The 19,746-nt window shown below is 41.4% G+C and overlaps 2 protein-coding genes across 3 annotated transcripts in view; one reads left to right on the forward strand and one right to left on the reverse strand.

Annotated features, from left to right (window-relative positions):
* Positions 1–692: 692 nt before the first annotated feature.
* Positions 693–12,029, reverse strand: ADAT2 (adenosine deaminase tRNA specific 2). The gene is made up of 8 exons (XM_075267897.1): positions 12,002–12,029; positions 10,517–10,591; positions 9,529–9,606; positions 7,107–7,211; positions 5,530–5,680; positions 3,687–3,793; positions 866–938; positions 693–777 (listed from the first exon to the last, which is right to left on the reverse strand). The coding sequence occupies exons 3-8, from the start codon at positions 9,586–9,588 to the stop codon at positions 746–748; spliced, it is 528 nt and encodes a 175-aa protein (XP_075123998.1). The 5' UTR covers positions 9,589–9,606; positions 10,517–10,591; positions 12,002–12,029; the 3' UTR covers positions 693–745.
* A 4-nt stretch (positions 12,030–12,033) lies between these two features.
* The window catches only part of PEX3 (peroxisomal biogenesis factor 3), a 36,361-nt gene continuing 28,648 nt past the window's right edge, over positions 12,034–19,746 (forward strand). Inside the window, exons 1-2 of one of the 2 annotated variants that reach the window (XM_075267890.1) lie at positions 12,034–12,140; positions 14,021–14,108. In XM_075267890.1, the coding sequence (XP_075123991.1) occupies positions 14,039–14,108 (70 nt within the window). In that variant the 5' untranslated portion in view covers positions 12,034–12,140; positions 14,021–14,038. Of the gene's footprint in view, positions 12,141–13,277; positions 13,361–14,020; positions 14,109–19,746 lie in introns of those variants that run through there. The other variant, XM_075267892.1, reaches the window with a different exon arrangement.

Raw genomic sequence — 19,746 nt, forward strand, 5'->3', positions numbered from 1 at the left:
CATAGCTGTCAACCATTTATGAAGGAGTTGGACTTGGAAAAATAGAGGAGTTGGCGATTTGGCTTAACAAGTCCACAGTCTTGAGTGCAATGCTAGTACGGTGTACTACTGAACTGTGTACTTTTAGAAGTTGAGATACATGGTACTACAGCTTTGCACCCTACAAAAAAATGGGTGAGCTCCATATCCCATTCAAACAATTGAGAGGGAGAGTTAAAGAGTCAGATACTGCTAGGCCATCAATATTAAAAGGTTAGATAACTCCTTTAATCCCAAAATATCTCTAGTAGAAAAATAATGTATTATGTATATGAATCATCAAAACTTGAACTCTGCAATTTACGATCACATTACGGTAAGGAAAATGCACCAGTTATAAAATAATATACACAATAATAGTTATTTACAATTATTGGTGAAAGATCTACATCATTCTGCATGTGAGACTAAGTGTGTATGTAGCAGTGGTGACCTCTTCTGGTCTAAAGTATTTTCGTGTTGCAGTCAGGTTTTCAAGTAATTCAAAGATATATTTACTTAGATTATTTTTTTGTGTATGCACAAAAAAAAAAAAAGACAAAATTAGAGTTGTGTCATTCAGAAATAAGGTAGCTGCCAAAGGAAAAACAAAGTACTGTAGATAACAAGGATGTATGTAACTGTTCAGGGAGTTTTGTGACTATTTTACTTGATCGGGGAAAAACAGTCATGGAATAACGCACAATCCAAACACGAAAAAAATGGTTCATTCCTTTTTTCTGACTTTTGACTTTGGTGCTATAAGCCAAAAAAAAAAAAGAGAAAGAGAAATTAGAGTTGTTTGATCACCTTCTTAGCATGTCTAAACCAATGGAAAGGTACCAACCGTTAGGGTTTTCTTGCTTATAAAATGTCTTCAATAGCTCCACAGATTTTTTAGCTTCATATCCTGGTATGCACTGTTAAAATAATATATAAAAGTAGAGTTGACAGAAGACCAGCAGAGGACAGGAATTCCTGTCTTACTCCATCTTAGTGATTGCAATGAATATATATGAGGGAATTCACTTTTACTTCCAAAGTATCTACTGAAACAATTAGAGGTCAATTTAACAAGACCAGCATGTCATATCTGAACCCCATTATAGTCCAAAACAAATATTTGAAGATGCATGGAACTCAAGAAAATCTATGCCAGCTACGAGTTTGTATAAAATTATAGTAAATCTGTTAGCACTCTAAACCCACCTATTTCTCATAGTCATAGTATAACCATACATTTATAAAAAGTCACACACACTTCTGTTTTAAAAATGGGAAATAAAAAAACCCCAAAACAACCCACCAAAAATGACATTTCTTCACTGTGTCTCTGATCACGCTGAGCTGTAAGTCCGGCCCCTCTGACAGTGTAGTTATATCACTGTTGAAACTACACGTATATCTCTGCAACTGGTGCAGATACAGGCAAATCTAACAGCACGCTGAACTTAACTTTCTAGAAGTATATAACACGGTCAAGGTTATATGAAAGGTCCTCTTTAAAAATGTTGACAAAACGTGCTTATGGATTTTAGTTTATCTGACTTTCCTGGCATTAGGATCCACCATTAATGAGGCTCGCAACACTATTCATTGTGGGTAGAGGTTGAAAAGGTGTCACCTGATGCTCCTATGCTACATGTAATATGCAGCAATACCTCCAGCAATACCTGCAGCATACGATCATCGGCAGACACCTGCTAAGTATCCACAGGACCTTTCCACTTACCTGGTTACTAATACAGCTCGTAAGACATGTTTTTGCAGGATGTGTGCATCTTCTATTCTGCTCCCAAAAACTTTGTCATGGTGCTACTGCTATTGGGGAGCAGAATAGAAGATACACAACCGGTCCCAGAAGCTGCATTAATAGCTAAGTAAGTATAATGTAATAGGGGAGGAGGGGGAACTATTAGGCTACCATTACCATAATAGTGCCACAGTTAATAACAGGCCCCCCAAACACACGTAATGTTATCAACTGTAGTGGGAGCACTATTATTGTAGTAGTGTCCTAGCAGTACCCCACACAGGTAAAATTAAATGTGGGGGCACTATCACAGTACTCATTAAAAGAGCGTTCAATACCACTAAGAAGTTATGCAAGATATGGAGACAGATATCTCTTAACGTATAAGTGTATAAATGTAGTAATTAAATATTCACTGTATTATGTTTTCTTATGAGGCGCCCAATCACCCCAACCCTGAGCCGTCACCTGCTGGTCCATGGGAAAATTAGCTTGTAGGAAAGTGGTACTTGGTACAAAAAAAAGGTTGTGGATAACAGCCCTAGAGCACGACTGCTAGCTATGCTAACAAAGAACAGTTTAACTACATACGTTTAGCTACTGCCGGAAGCAGACACGAAGAAGACCAGTTGCTGAAGAAGATGGAAGCGTCACTGGAGAGTTCTCTCGCAGCATTGGGGATGCCCCCAGTGTTGTTTGAGCACTGAGGCCCGCCCCCAGTGCTGCGAGAGAACTCATTTGCATACAGATGAAAAACAGATTATATACAGAACGGCGGCGCGGAGAAGACTTCTAAAGGTAAGAGAAGAATAGCCTTTCTTAAATCTATTCCTAAGTTGTAGGCAGAAAAAAATTGAGTTTTAATGATAGGATCCCTTTAACTAAGGTGTGAATTCTAGGCATGTAGTAAGGCAATTGCGAGTTTTTAATCCTAGATTTTACCCTTCACTAGGATAAAATTACAGAAAATCCAGCAATGATGTCCTTCCGTAATCTTACTGTTGCAGAAAAGTAAAGTTAGAAATGTTTAAAAGCATAAAAAGGTCATATCGAAATTATCCTAAATAGTCATGGTGAGCGGAGAGCTTCAGTCCAGTCACACTGTCCTATTGGAGTTATGGAGTTGGGTAACTGACATCTCCCTCAAATGACAATGGAGAAGTCAATCAATCCCAAGACAAACAACTGACAGGTTTCCTTCACAATGTAACTTTTTATTGCTATTGTGTTATTGTATTTGATGAATAATTTTGGAATATTCTTAATTAACCTAACCTCCTACTAATAGAAAACAGGTTCTAAAATTCCCACTAGAGGTGTCACGTATGAAGCATCCTAGGATGTGATGTGGGTGTAGTTGTCACGGGTCAATTCACTTCATTCACTGAGTCTTGCATTCACCCTTCACTCAGGCTGTATATAAAGCGTAACTCAGTCCCCAAAATAAGTGCCACCACCCCTACTGACTTTGCGCTCAGCAGAAACCTCGCTCACATATACAGGTGCCTCTCTAACAGTCAGATGCAAACACACCTTGAAGGATGCTCCCCTGATAAAATATCATAATTGTTACTATATTTTCTTTGATGATCTGCTGGGGACATCGCGTCTGCTAGAAAAGTTTGAATACACATATCTCCAGGAGCTTCTCTGCTGAGATAAGAAAGTTTCACTTGTATGCAGGGAGGTGAGTGGGATTGTATGCAGAAATCGATTCTCCCAGGGTCGGAGGAATAAAGGTGTGATATCAATCAGCCATGAATGGAATCCATATCTAAGATTAATCTCCCTCGGCCGATCCTGTACCACAAACGTTGTTGTGAAACTTTAAAAAGTCACCAATTTGTAGATGTTTTTTTTCTTCAATACATTTTTTTTTTTTCATTACAATGTTAAAAAAATGTATTTTTCATACCTTGAATGGAGTTCCTGTGTTTGGTACAAGATTTTCAGCAACATTAAGTATGGAACCACATCCACCAAACCGCTCATTACAGCAACCATACACCACCAATGGAATTCCTGAGTCAATGCTAAGGATGCAGTCCCAAACATTTTATCTGGGTATAGTCATTAAAAGCTGCTGGATGAGGTCTATTGTGAAGGCCCGGAGGCCGGATGAGTTAGTTGGGAAGGGCTAGTAGTGGGTTGGATAGCTTTGGAAGACAGGGAAGGGGTGTGAGGGAGTTGTAGGATAAGAGCACAGGAAGCTACACCATGTACACAAATGCAGAGGATGCTAGGAGCTCCCAGAGAAACCCAGAAATCACTCAAAACACTGCAAAAGGTATTTGGGTACACTTATTAACCCATAATAGCACTAACAGCCTTTTTTTTATTAAATATCTTTTTGCCCTGAAAATCCCTTTAAGGAAATGTATAAAATGTTGCTTAATATTTGTGAAAGGAGATTTTCTGATTTTTGTTTGTAATAATTAACCTAATACAGGTTGATAAATAGTTTAAAGGTTAACAAAAGTTTGTGGGTGAATATGCTGTAAATGCAGTTACCAAGGCCAAAAGACTGATTAGATCTGCAATAAAAAGAGGTTGAAGTTCCAAGACTGAAGATGAAATCTGATGTTTCTCTAAGGGGTGCATCATCCTCACTTGCACTTTTCAGAAGCAGTAATAAAACAAGAAAAATATTTTCTGGGAAAATCTTCTGGAACTGCAGGCAATGTGAATTATAATGCACTTTAATTTCCAAAACAGACTATAACTATGGATTTAGGTTGTTAGGTAATGGCCTCTATGTGTTTGGTTCCCAGCCTTGCAAAATGTCCAGAAAAAGACTCAATGTCTAAATCAATAGAAATGGAAAACTGCAAACTGGTAAATGAACAATGAAAATCCAGTTAAAGTGTAACTTCTTTTCATTAATTTTTCTTGCTATTGTGTCAGAGGGTGGTTGATGAACATTTTTGTAATATACTTAAAGGGGTTGTCCCATCATAAGGATCCTATCTATACTGCTACTTTATGTGGATTTAAGACTTTTCCTAAATGCATTGCTTTATCAAAACTGCTTTGTTTGGCCGCTATCTTAATTTATTCACTTCATTGTTTACACTCAGTTTCTATGGCCCTTGGGATTATCTGCTCATTTGTCAAGTGATGTAGCTGCCTGCTCTCAGGGGGAGAAGGAGGGGCTGGGAGCAGCTCTGAGCTGTTTGTGTCTTTTAAGTAGCGGAGCTTCTCAGATAGGGGAGGTGAGAGCTCTGGGATTTCTGAGCTATTATCAGTCGGTTTAATTGAATTTGGCTGATAAGGGCTGAGATAGGGAGTGTGGTACCTCTGTATGTAATGCAAACTGACTCAAATCCAGGTCTGCTACATCAGCTTCACACTGTGGTAATTCATTTACAACCAATCCCGTGCATGTGAAACCCCGCCCACCTATGTGCCGAGAAAAGCAGGAAGTGAAGAGAGCACAACAGCCTGCAGGTTAGTGAACAAGCGTCATGGGAATACCCCTTTAATTAACCTATCTAACTTCCTTTTAATAGAAACAGGCTCCAATTTGTTTTAAGTAGTATTCTCTAGTCCTTTTACAGCTAGTATTTAAAGCTTTCTTGTGATACCAGAACCATCTTTCTAGGTGGTATAAAACCAGTGGAGAGGCAGCCATTTGAAGTGACCATCCCCTCCTTGACAAATGACTCACCTGACTATCTCTGTCAATGCTTAGTGGGAACTTTACAGCTTGTTAACACGTTAATGCTAAAAATGATGTGTCTTTAACACAGGAAGGATACGGAGTAAGCGCAGGGCAGCAGCACACATGATGCATGGTTCCACTGTCACATACAAGACGGTATTCTCAAATACTTGAACAGAGTTCTTGTCATTTCTCTTGCACCAGTCTAATACTTGATCAATCGCCACCATTTCTGCATGACGTGTAGCCTGTGAGATAAAGAACAAGAAATGAAGCTGGTATTCTGAGTGACATACATTTTCAGATATTACAACAATGAACTCATATTTTACATTTAATCATTTAATGAAAAAATGCAAGTCAAATGATCTGTTATGGAAACACGTACAGTCATGGACTTGAGTGTTGGCACCCCAAAATTTTTTGCAGAAAATAAAATATTTCTCACAGAAAATTATTGCAATTATACATTATGTTATATATGTTTAATTCATTTGTGTGTGTTGGAACAAAAGTCCAAAAATTTATATAATTTCATGTGAAACTCAAAAAATGGGCTGGACAAAATTACTAGCACCCTCAACTTAATATTTGGCTGCACACCCTTTGGAAAAAATAACTGAAATCAATCGCTTCCTATAACAAGCATTTTACACCTATCAACTGGAATTTTGGACCACTCTTCTTTTGCGAATATTTTGTGGAAAAATTTCAGGGGTGCCATGACTGTAAATAGATCATAACAGAAAAGCCTGTGATCACCACCGATATCCAGAATGTTACTAGAGATCTGACACAATATTCAAAGCAGACCATTACTGATTTGAACGTTCTTTTGATAATTTTATAACACATTTTTAGTAACAAAACATATGAGTATTATGAAAAGGGGTTCAGCAATCTAAAGAGCCCTATCATACTAAAAGCCACATTGGTGAAGTCTATATCACACATCACTAAACTTTTCAACCCTACAATACATCTGAAGATCATTTTAGACTCTACACTGTTACCATTTGTAGGAAACCCTGACTTTGTGGTCTGAATTTCATTATACTACACTTTTTAGGACCACCACTGAATCACTACAACAAAACACAAATCATTTTCACATGGCTTTCATTTTTCTTACATGGTGGCAATAGATATAATAACCACCTGAGATGGAGCAGAGCTGGCCGTGCGCTGAAACCTGCTACACCTGAGATGCAGCAGAGCTGGCCGTGCGCTGAACTCTGCTACACCTGAGATGCAGCAGTGCTGTTCGCTCAACGCTGCTACATCTGAGATGTAGCAGCGCTGTGTCAACTCTGCTATACCTGAGATATAGCGGTGTAGCAGTCTCATATTAACCGAATCTGAAATCCACTCGTCGTATAAAGTGGAGGTCACCTGATTTAGACAGCCAATTACTTTTTAAGGTTTTTTTTCGATGCCTACGTTGTCGTAGTTCCTGTCCCACCTCCCCTGCACAGTTATTGGTGCAAAAAAAGCGCCAGGGAAGGTGGGAGGGGATATGAATTTTTAGTGCGTTTGTCGCGTGGTATTCGATTTGAATAGAATATCTCGAGCAGCCTGATATTCGATCGAACACCAATTCGATCGAACGCTGTTCGCTCATCTCTAATTATAATAACAGCTGTAAATCAATTCTAATATATTGTATAAACATACGTTTTTTGTTTCATTAACTTCATTCCTTCCCTGCCCCACAATCTGTTTGTTGTGGACCATGAGACATCCAACAGGAACTTCACCATTATCCAGGGCATCCTGAGCCTAAAAATTGATTAGAAAATATAAAACAACATTATACATTATAGGCAAATACAAAACAAACAAGCCCAAACCACATTATCACCTGGAAACCATAAATAAGCTACAGATCATTAACCTCTATTTAGCATCTAACAACAGCCTGCAAGGTGATGGGTATCTTAAAGAGGACCTTTCATCAGATCGGGCACATGCAGTTTTATATACTGCTGGAAAGCTGACAGTGCGCTGAATTCAGCGCACTGTCGGCTTGCCCGATCTGTGCCCGGTGTAAAGCGCTATCGGTCCCGGTACCGTAGCGCTTTAGTGTCAGAAGGGCGTTTCTGACACTTAGCCAGGGACGCCCTTCTGTCCAGCAGCGCCTATCGCACTGTACTGTGTGAGCGGGGAGGAACGCCCCCTCCCTCTCCTGATAATACTCGTCTATGGACGAGCTGTGTGAGCAGAGGGAGGAGGCGTTCCTCCCCGCTCCACAGTACAGCGCGATAGGCGCTGCTGGGCAGAGGGACGTTCCTGGCTAAGTGTCAGAAACGCCCTTCTGACTGTAAAGCGCTATGGTACCGGGACCGATAGCGCTTTACACCAGGCACAGATCGGGAAAGCCGATAGTGCGCTGAACTCAGCACACTGTCAGCTTTCCAGCAGTATGGCCATAACGGCTGCATCACCTAAACTCTGTCTGGTTCTACAAAATAGTACTTAAAATGCTTCAGGGTTACAGATACTGCTTCCATTAACCCTCTAATGCTGAGTTCACACTGAGTTTTTTGTTCCAGATTTTGACGCGAAATCTGCTTCAGAATCCAAATCAAGAAACCGCCTCCCATTGACTTCGATGGGAGCCGTTCACTTCTTTTTTTTCGTTAGTGTTTTTTTATTTGCTTGAGGAAAAAAGAAGCAAACTGCCCTATCTTGCCACGGATTCCGTGGCTGAATCAGTCACAGCGTCCGCGACGTAAGGCTCTCTCCCGATTAGGCCCATTCATTTGGAATGCCGCGGGAGGTGTTTTTTGGATCCGGATTCTGCGTCAAAATCCGGACCAAAAAACTCTGTGTGAACTCAGCATAACAGTCACATTAACAGCATAACAATCACAATTGCTAGAACCCTCAAAATATATAAATTGATAAATTATATATTAATACTATTTTTTTTATTGCAGATTTTGAATCTATGCCTTAAATAAATAATATTGCTGCCACATTTAATGATTTACTGCATTTTATACTTACCGTATATACTCGAGTATAAGCCGACCCGAGTATAAGCCGAGGCCCTTAATTTTACCACAAAAAACTGGGAAAACTTATTGACTCGAATATAAGCCGGGGGGGGGGGGGGAGGGAATGCAACAGCTACTGGAAAATTTCAAAAATTAAAATGGTCGGAGCTTTTGGGTGCAGTAGTTGCTGGGGAAGGGGAGTGGGTGTTTTGGTTGTCTGTCTGCCCCTTCCCTGAGCTTGAGGACTGTTTTTTCTTCCCCCACTTGGAATTCAGCCTGGCTGAATATAGGGTATCTGCAGTGCTCCTATTAACCCCTTCCCAATGGAACAGGAGCACTGCAGATACCCTATATTCAGTAGCCCGGGAACTTTCAGACACAGGGATACCTAATGTGTATGTGTTTCACAGTCATTTTCTACTTTTGTATGTATTCTAGGGAAAGGAGGGATTTAGAACTTTTATTTTGCACTATTTTATGGGAGATTCTAGCCTTGGCATTTTGTGACGCAAGGATGGCTAATTTGTTTTTATTGATTTTTTTTATGTATTAGAGTGAAGGGGAGGGCGAGGTGAATTTTCTTACATATATTTTTGAAAACTTTTTTTTAGCCCACCTTAGGGAGTTTGAACCTGCAATCATTAAAATGCTTGTACCATAGACTGCAATTTTACTAGGACCACAGCATGTAAGGAGATTAAGAAGCCCTGTATCTTTAGTACACATTCAGCTTCTCAGCAGAGCGTACCATATTTATAGTCCCATTTAGGCGAATGGGCTCTTGAAAATAACAGATCCCACACAAATCCATTAAACATAAAATGGGGGAATCATCTGAGCCATTTGAAAAGAGTTTTAGGGACCAAAAGCTTCTGTGTTCAAAATGTGCTATATAGGGGAAATATCACAACAGCAACTTTCTGCCCACTAATTCAGACGAAACCGACTGCAGGAATCTGCTAAAATACAGAATAAAAGAGACACACACATAGCAGATTATACTGAAAAGTCACGTGAAAGGGTACACTTTAAATTAGAATTTGAAAATGATGCCATAAAGTAACAAGTTCTCTCCTGTATCTCTTCTCATGACATACCATTTGAAAGGCCCTTTCCATCCAACTTTTCATCTCTTCTGTCATCTCTGCTGGTTCCATTCTTCCCTATAGCACACACTAAAATAACAAATTGTAATAAGTCTAGATGAAAATGCTCTTGATCCATCCACAAGACGGGAGTCAGTCTCAGTGGCGTAACTGCACCATAAAGATTATAAAGGGGGGCATAAAGTATTTTGACTACTACATTTATTGTTGCTTTGGTAAAACAAACAGTACAGCAGGCAGGTCTCCCAGGGACACCTAGAGCATATGTGGCAAATGTGGGGAGGGTCCTGAGGCATACATTCAGGATTTTGTGCCAAAAAGCAGTAAGGTTGACAAGCATGATGCACCACAGAAAAAAGTTGCATAGTATAATGCTCTGAAAGGGGCTCCCAGGCAAGTAATAAATACCCCCAGTGGCACCCAGACAGGGGCACACCTATAATAAGGGGACATGAGGTGGCTGCTTCAGGCGGTGCTAGACGTGGAGACTCAGGGAGGGGGGGGGGGGGGCGGCATTTTGAAAGACAATTTCTTTAAGCTAGAATCAGGCCAAAATAGGCCACTTTAAAAACATGCTGAGTTGGACCTGTCTTAGGCTGGCTTAGAAGTGTAGGAGAGATTGGCAAGAAAGGAGCTTGGGACGCTGATTAGGCTGAGTTCACACAGAGTTTTTTTGGTCAGGAATTTAGTCAGGAATCCGCCTCCAAAAAAAATGCTTTTTTTTTGTAGGCTGATTTTGAGGCAGATTCCTCACCAAATTCCTGACCAAAAAACTCTGTGTGAACTCAGCCTAAGAGATAAGTGGGTGTTTAGCATCCAGAGCCCCTGCTGATCAACTCTTTGAAGATACTGTGGTGTTTTTGTGAGTGCCGTGACCCCTTCACTATTTACATTGCCCAGGATCTTTTTTATTATCACCATGCAATGTTATTACAGCTTATAGTAATAGCAAAGAGCCCCCACACAGTAAAATGCATACCTCCCAACCGTCCTGGATTGTGAGTCCTGTCTTGCGGTCCCGGATGGCAGGAGGTATGTCCCAGAATCAACTCATCTAGAGAGGATGCAGATGAGTTAAATACAGCGATCAAGCATGAGTTGTCCGCGGACAGACTATGCTTTATCATTGTTCTCCTGTATGCACTGAGAGTTGTAGACGTGATGTAATGACATCACTCACATTGCGCCTGTAGCTCCCTCTACAGTCCGGAGGGGCAGACCTCAGACAGAGCAGCAAGGGAACAAGGAGAGGTAAGAATCAGGGTTTTATTATGTTAAACTGTGGGGGCAAACGGAGGAGGAACATTAAACTAGGGGCAAATGAAAATGGGACATTAAACTGGGGACAGATGAAGGAGGGGACATTAAACTGTGGGCAGTTGAAGGAAACATTAAACTGGGGCAGATGGAGAGGGACATTAAACTTGAGGTAGATAGAAGGGGACATTAAACTAGAGACAGATCAAGGGGGCATTAAACTTGGGATAGATAAAGGGGGGGCTGATAGAGCATGACATTAAATTGGGGGCAAGTTGGAACGGGACATTAAACTGGTGGCAAATGGAGGGGGACATTAAATTGTGAGGTTAACTGAAGGGGGACATGTCTGCCTCTAATTGGCCCCAGTTTAATATCACCCTCCAGTTCCCCCATGGTTTAATGTCCCCCTCTAAATGACCCCAGTTTAATGTCCCCCTCTACTTCCCCCAGTTTAAACTGGGGCACCAAGGGAGGGAATACATACTGTGGGGTAATTCGAGATGAACATTTTATTGTGGGGGTATATAATGGGTGACTGTAGGAACATTATAGTGTGTGAGGGCACATAGGAAAATGGATTGGAGGGGATGGAGTCAATATAAAAGTGGGGGGAGCTACATTTGTCACGGAGCGCCGCACTTCTGTCCCTCTTTTAGTCTTTTGAAAGTTGGGATGTATGTATAATGTGCTCCCCACTGTGGCCCCCACACAGTATAATGTGCTCTCAAAAGCTCCCCTAGAGCTGCTTCAGGTGAACCCCACAAAATATCTTGAATATTGCTTTGTTATGATTACTATACTCTGGTGTCCCCTCAGACTCCAGTGGTCTCCAGAAAAATAACAATAATATTCCTCAGTGGCCCCCACAGTACTTGTGCTATAGAAGTAAAAGATAAAGAGATAACACTTCCTCGGTCCTATAATCTCTAAATGACTGAGTTCCCAGTAACATAGTCCACGTGGGCAGGCACAATGTACAAACAGCACCAGTGTCAAAGACTATGAGTACTGGGAAGCTCTGGGCAGTACATTGTACACACTCCAGACACTGTACACACTCCAGACACTGTACACACTAGGGCACTGTGTGGCAGTAGTATTTCGGAGTGTCCTGCCTGCAGAGCTCCAGCCCAGCATTCCCCACTATCATTACATCACACACTTCCATGACTAGCTCTATAACTTCTCGCTTCCCTCCGCTCACCTGCTTGGACTGCGCACTCACGTTGTGCCGGAACCAGGAAGCTGCTTCTTTGTATCCGGAGGAACTGGTTACAGGGTGCGCCGCGCTGTGTCCACTTGTGTCTGTCCCGGGGAGGCGGAACACATCGGCTGAGAGCTGAGTATGTAGGGCACGTATGCCGGGGCGGTTATATGGCAGCCAGTGGTAGATAATGCCCACAGGAAATGCATGGCATGATATTCACACACTGGCATCCCTGCCCCGTAGTACTGTACAGCTGACGGCACCTGCACATTGTACAATTAACCATAGATTAGCCGGGTCGTGCGGATTCTTCCACGGTCTGTAGTCTATATGGATCTAGTGCCCAGTGTCAGACTTGCCATTCAGGGCATGAAACCTTTGTCTTATTGAATAGATCTTTCTAATGATTTATAAGTGATTCATTTTTTACACTATTTTAGTGTATAATATTGAGTGGACAGTTGTACCTATGGAGATTCAATAGAGTGCAGTGCACTTGCTCTACTTCCACTACTGGTTGTGGTCTTGTGGCTGGGGTAACAGGGAACTTAGGATGACCATTTTGGCGGTCAGTGATGGTTCTCAGTTATGTGACTCCTACCAGTCTTAGGGCTAGTTCACACGGGGCAAGATGGGGCAGATTTTGATCCACCTCAAAATCCGCTCGTGGAAAAAAAAAAAAAAAAGCGAACTGCACTTTCTTGAGGTGGACACCACGGTGGAAATCGCCGCTCCGCGTCAAGACAATCCCTCCAGACTAGGCCCATTCAATTGGGCCTAATCCGTTGTGGGAAGCCGCGGCAGACGCATTTTGGTCCTGATTCTGATGCACTTCCCACATCAAATCAGGACCAAAATACGCGGTCACTAGCCCCGTGTGAACTAGCCCTTAGACTGAGGCCCCATGTTTCAGAAAAAGCTGCTGTTTTTGCAGATTTTACTTCATTTTTTTTAAATCCAAATACAGAAGTAGCTGCAAAAAGAATGGGAAATATATAGGATGCACTAATACTTTTCCCTTCTGCCCAAACCCCACTTCTGGCTTTCATCTAAAAGCTGCAGAAAAATCTGCAACATAAAAAGCTTCTTTTCCCTAATGTGGGGCCTTAGCTTTAGAGTGACTAGGTAATGACTTATTATAAGCAGAATAGCCCATTCATTTCTGAAATAGGGTGTTATTGGCATTGCCATCACCCCTCACTGCACATAGTAATATTTGGGGTGGGGGGGAACCACTATATACCAGTGATGAAAGCATGGTCCTACACTCTAGCACTGGACCCTCAGGATCAACCCAAGATGGTCGTATGTAAACCACCACTACCCTGAACCACCAGGGAATTTATGATGCAATAGGTAACCCCTGTACACATGCCCTAATAGAACATTTCATTGTCATATAGTGTATTTTAACAATGCAACACTTGAAAGTTTAGAGGCTCTGGGAGTGTTAGTTGTGATGGGCTGGTGAACAGAGCCCACCAGTTCTCATAGCTAATACTCCTGGAGCCAAGGCAGAGCCACCTGCTACATCCACAACACCTATAAAGTTCTTGCACTAATGGTAATATTCAATGGGAACCTATAAAGACAAAGATTGTCTCGCTAAGGTATTTAGAGAAAATTTTAAAACTCGGCATTTTAAATTTAAAATGATTGAAGGGGTTTTATGGCCTCAAATCAAGTTTTCATCCCAATGACCTATGCATTGAATCTGTCATCAGTATGCAATCTTTTTGGGATCTGACACCATCACTGGACTCGGTTTTACTCAGTTCACAGACTGATTTTCAGCACATTTAAAGCACAATAGCTGATGGACTGCAGATGTTACCAATTCAGTGGTAATAATATAACATCAGGCTTCCATTTATTGATTTTTATCAGTCAGAATCGTGTAGAGTGTATTATGTGGATGTTTTATTGAGATCTCGTCACAATGGGTTTTCTTACAGCTTAACTTGTTTAGTTTTCATAATTATAACTTTTCTTTTCTTTTTATTATTATATTTTCAGGTCAGCCTTACCATAGTCATGCTCTCTGTTTGGAATTTCTTGAAGCGTCACAAGAGAAAATTCATCTTTTTTGGCGCATTTGTCGGAGGTAATTTTCTTTATATGAAAACTGTTTACTTTGCTTTCTACCTCCCTCCAAGCTATCTTCCTCTCAAGTTGTGCCTGTTCAGGATTCAGAAAAGTGTGGACCTGTCTAATAGTAATGATTCCCATTAGACCATTTTCACATGGGAATATTTTGGTTACTAATTGTATTTGGCTGGTTTTGGCTTACAAACTCTGATGCAAAATACTGACCGCGTGAATTTGGCCTTAGGCTGAATTCTCAAAAAGGGGGTTTATTAAACTGTTTAGGTCTGCTTTCTATTAAAAAGTTGCAAATTCTTACCCAAGTCTGCTTTGCTTAAAGTTTTAAGCTTTTTACTATTGTGTGCCCTGCTCCCCATTTTTCAGAAAAATGAGTTGGAATTAGCAGGTGGGATGTGGCCTCACACGGTCCTGCAAATTTAGTATCATCTATGCTTGAGACTGGCATAAATTATTACTCAAATCTGAGCCATCTCCTAGCATCTCAATAAATGTATTCTCTGAAGAGATTGATCAAATCTCAAAAATAGGATTAAAAAATGATAAAATATAACCTTTATTAATGTATGCTATTAAAACTTTAGCACAAACAACACACACCTTTTTGTGGGACACAACTTGATACCAGGGAGAGAGTATGACACAAGTGTCCAATCACACTAACTCCCAAATATAGCCGGACTAGCTCTTAATCTAACTCCTGCAAGGGACTCTCAGTAATTCTCAGCATATCATTCCCCAGCCTTCTGGAGTGCCGGCCACCTGCCGCGCCAACCAGGGGGGGAAGGGTTAAATGCTGTTTAAGACCCAGTACAGACAGGTACGCCGACTATAATTGTGAGACTGTTGGGGTGGTGTATCTGCTAAGTTGCCCATGCCCCCTTAATTATGTGGGCAAGACTCGTAGGCAACTAAGGAGAAGAATAAGAGAGCATGTTTGTGATATGCAAAACCAAAGGGATACTCCGGTGGCTAGGCACTTTGTTAATCAACATTCAGGGGAAACGAGATTTGACTGTTCAGGTTGTAGAAGTTGTTAAACCCCCACGGAGAGGAGGGGACTGGGACAGGTTTCTCTTAAGGAAAGAAACTCAATGGATTTACAGAATGGGAAGCATGGTACCATTAGGGTTAAATGAACAATTGGATTTTTCTTGCTTTCTAGAATGAGTAGATATGCAGAGTACAATTTTCATAGGTGGTTCCCAGTAAGTCCCTCTTAATAAGAGCAGGACACTAAATCTAATGTTAATATGATGCCAGTTGTAATATGGCGTGTAAACTGTTGAGTATAGATGCTGTTTAGTAGTAGGCTCCACTTCGCTGCGGTCCCTACTGACATCCGTGGCTGAGTTAGGCCATGTAACATAATACCTCCCAGTGGCGTTTGCCGCTGTATTTTCCTTATTCAATTTATTAGTTGGGGAGGAAATATTCCCCTTTACCCCACTTCAAATGGCAATTTAGGAAGAAGAGCCCACTCTGAGGAGATCGATAATCCTATATGGAGTCTCACCTACTTGTTAGGTGAAGCGCTGGGTACGTAGAGGCTCTACAAAAACTCTAAGTTCGTGCGCAGGCGCGAGTTACTCGCGTCACAGGGTTCACCGATGGACACGGGCTTGTGTTTCTAGTGCGCATGTGCATGGAATATGAAAGGAGCATGGAGCTCCGTAAATTAGCCTGAATAGGCATGATATCAATACGCGCATGCGTGGGTGAGTTTCATAGCGCATGCGCGTAATAACGGGTGGGCGACATGTGTTTGTTCTCGGCCAATAGTAATCAAGGGCGGTACAGTCCTGTGACGATTCACCGCCGACATGGTATGCAGTGGCCATTGGCGGGCGAGGAGGAGTGGGAGGGACCCCGGGCACGATAAAAAGGTGCCTTTCAGCCGGGCAATCTACCGCTGGCAAAGGGAGCGGCAGTCCTGCTGGCGGTCAGAATATCAACCGCACTTTTTTTCACAATTATGACAGCAGTCTCTACTGCTAATAGACAGAGGGAGAAATATTATGAGTGACCCCTGATGAGTCAAACGAAACGCGTTGGGTCAAAGAAAATATGCATATGTTACTACAGTCAGCGTTTACTAATCTGTACTGGGTCTTTACTAGCATTAATCCCTTCCCCCCCTGGTTGGCGCGGCATTTTAGCCAGCACTCCAGAAGGCTGGGGAACGATATGCTAAACACTATTTAGAGTCCCTTGCAGGATTAATATTGTGAGTTAGTCCGGCTGTAAAGGGTCAAAGAAAATACGCTTTTTTTTTATTATAGTCGGCGTACCTGTCTGTACTGGGTCTTAAACAGCATTTAACCCTTCCCCCCCTGGTTGGCGCGGCAGGTGGCCGGCACTCCAGAACGCTGGGGAATGATATGCTGAGAATTACTGAGAGTCCCTTGCAGGAGTTAGATTAAGAGCTAGTCCGGCTATATTTGGGAGTTAGTGTGATTGGACACTTGTGTCATACTCTCTCCCTGGTATCAAGTTGTGTCCCACAAAAAGGTGTGTTGTTTGTGCTAAAGTTTTAATAGCATACATTAATAAAGGTTATATTTTATCATTTTTTAATCCTATTTTTGAGATTTGATCAATCTCTTCAGAGAATATATTTAAATAATAGGACAATAGTGAAAACTGTTTAGTACTGTGAATTCATCTCAATAAATGTCCCTGTTAAAGGGACTCTGTCATTAATAAAACAGATTTAAACTAATAGCACATAGGAATAGCTTTAGAACGTTGTTTATTGTTTGATACCTTGTTCTGCCTTTCCTTATGCAGGAAAGAGGGAGGTGGGAGGTAAGGGTGATAATGGGAGATGAAACTGTAACTAAATGCACCTGCTGTTGTATGTACCGTTTTTATTAGTGACTTTGGTTTGTTTTGTATGTATTGTTGAGAAAAAAAATCTCTACAAATTACTTGATTGAAAAAGAAAAAAGGCTAGAAAATAACGTTGTGTAAAGGGGCCCTAAAGCTGGTCATACGTGTTTGTTAGAGCGGTTTTCTGGGTTACTGTTATCAATTACCTAGAAAGACGGGGAAGGAATGCACACGGGAACAGTGAGGTAAGTACTTTCTGGGGGTCACTAGTGTGCAACATTAAACTATGTGGGGCTACTGCTAAGTGACATTAAACTGTATGGGGCCACTACAGTGGTTATTTAATTAAAAAAAATGTATAGAATTTGAAAGGAAAGTGGCCAATCGGTTTCACATTTAAACAGTGTGTCACCCATTTGCCTGGCCGTGTTTGAGACCTTTGCACCTACCTAGACACTAGATAAGCGTTTTGGTCTATAACAATAGAATATTCGAAGAAAGCATCATACAGGCGTCATCTACATGTGACAGTACTGAGCAGGCAGAACGTTTTTATGGACATAAGCTAATTGCTATTCTGGCAGAACTTTCATTGGCAAAGCCAACAAGATGACTGACCGCCAAGACCTCATAATCAATTGGACAGGATTTAGTCATTCATTGCAATAGCTGACTGCTCTCCATTTTACTATGGCCTATTTCTATAGTCAAAACCCGACCAGATGTGGAGTGTGATGGCTTTTAGCAGCTTTAACCAGTGTGACAGAAAATAATGATTTATTATTCTAAATGGCTTATTATAACGCATCGAGTTTGTGAGGAATTGTGGTATTAATCAGCTTAATGCCCATTATTAATGCTACATTGTGTGTAACCAATATGACCATAATGTATAATGTAGATCCAAGAATGCGAATGCAATGAAGGCTTTGCAGTTAGGTAAATTTCTAATAGGATTTAAATGAGAATTGATGATGATGATGATGAAGGATTTCATAAGACAGATGTACTTTTTAAAGAGTCATCCAATACTGACAATTAATGACCTATCCATAGGATGGGCATTCACTTCAAATTCTGGGGGTCAAACATCCAGAAACAGCACGGATCAGCTGTTTTTAGCACAGTGCACATAGTCGGACGCAGATGGCTTTGTATAATGCTTAATGGACCGGCTACGATATTACAACTCAGATCCCATTCAAATGAGCTGTCTGGTTCTGGTTCCATACTCTGTGCTGATTGATGCAGTGCCCAGGAGTCAGACCTACATGGTTCAGTGCTCCAGACTAAAAACAAGTACCTAGGAGACATCGTCTCCTAAACTGAAAAATTTAGCCAAAACAAATTTTTAGTCACCAAACCATATAATTCCTGCCAGTAGCCCCTCCCACCTAGTATAATATTTTCCCTAGTGTAATCAAACGGGTTTTTCTTTTTACAAGTTAACTCAAAGATGGTCAAACAATGACTATAATCACATAAGAATGTAATAAAATAATAAGTGTTTATTACATGAAAAGAGATAACACTTAGCTGTGGTTACCAATTATGTAATAGTTCACTGGATGGGGAGGCCCATTATATATCATGCACTTATATATACCCATTGATCGACAACTTCCAATCTTGCATGGTGCGCCTAGCCCAAGGTTGATGCTGATCTAAACCATAATTCCCGGGTCTTTATAACTTTTATATCTAAACTAGGGGCTTTCAGCTGTCTGTCTGGACAAAAGTATTAAAAGGGTTTTCCCATCTCAGTGTTTCAGCAGTCTGGCTGCAGTCTTTTCATCTCACTTCCTGTATTTCTCCTCCCTCTTGCTAAATGGGCCAGAGAAGTCTCACAACACTTAGGGCTAGTTCACACGTAGGCAAAGGGGCGGATTTTGACAGCGGATTTCGCTTCAAAATCCGCCCCATTACAATGGTGGTCTATGTAGACAACCGGGCTTTTTTTCCCGCTAGCGGCGGGCTGCCGCTAGCGGAGAAAAGAAACGACACGCCCCCGGCAGCTCCCTCCTATGTCGGCTCATTCATTTGAGCCGACAGCGGAGGGGAAAGCCGCGAGCGCGATGGTCGCGGCAGGCGGGTTTTGACAAGAGAGAGACGCGGCTCGACGCGTCTCTCTCTGTGTCAAAACCCGCGCGGGCAGTTCACGTGTGAACTGACCCTTATACAGATCAGATAATAATCATTGGTTGAATGATTGTCCTGCCAGTAAGAGCAGCAAGTGAGTTACTTCACTTGTCCTCTAGGTCTGTGGTTATAGCAACGCTGTGTAAACAATGGGAGGAATAAGGTCACATAGCAGGCAAGCAAGGCAGAATTTCTAAAGCAATATATTTAGGAAAAGTCTTCAATTTAAATAAACTACCTGTATAGATAGGATCCATGAAAGGACCAAGATACAAAAGTAATTAACATGAAAGAACCAATAAATCGCACACATTCCTTGGACAATGTGGATTAACAGGAAACCTAACTAGGGCCGTAAAAAGGGTGATAAACTGAATGAGCAGCAAAGAACTACCATAAACACACATGAAAGAACTACAATTACCCCACATGGTAAATAAAGTATAGTAATATAAATAAATGTATATACACACAAAACAGACACATATAGATTGATCAGTAAGATATTAACCCTGTCATATCACATCAATAAGACACTATGATTTTGTGGGGAAAAAAACCCATGTCCTAGTACACCTAGTGATACCTCCACACATTATTGTTAATGGTCTCCTCCCACAGTATATAATGCTCTCCCCAGTGAATCCCACCCTTTATACTGCTCTCCC

This window comes from Leptodactylus fuscus, chromosome 3, assembly GCF_031893055.1.
Source record: "Leptodactylus fuscus isolate aLepFus1 chromosome 3, aLepFus1.hap2, whole genome shotgun sequence".
Lineage (NCBI taxonomy): Eukaryota > Metazoa > Chordata > Amphibia > Anura > Leptodactylidae > Leptodactylus > Leptodactylus fuscus.

Bases quoted from the DNA above. Each gene is read 5' to 3' on its own strand.
- ADAT2 (XM_075267897.1), bottom strand. From the start codon at position 9,588: ATGGAACCAGCAGAGATGACAGAAGAGATGAAAAGTTGGATGGAAAGG. The intron at 3,794-5,529 runs GTATCCTTCCTG...GCATTGACTCAG, and splicing joins TGCTGCCCTGCGCTTACTCC to GAATTCCATTGGTGGTGTAT. The intron at 778-865 runs GTTGGTACCTTT...TTTGGCTTATAG, and splicing joins TAAGCAAGAAAACCCTAACG to CACCAAAGTCAAAAGTCAGA.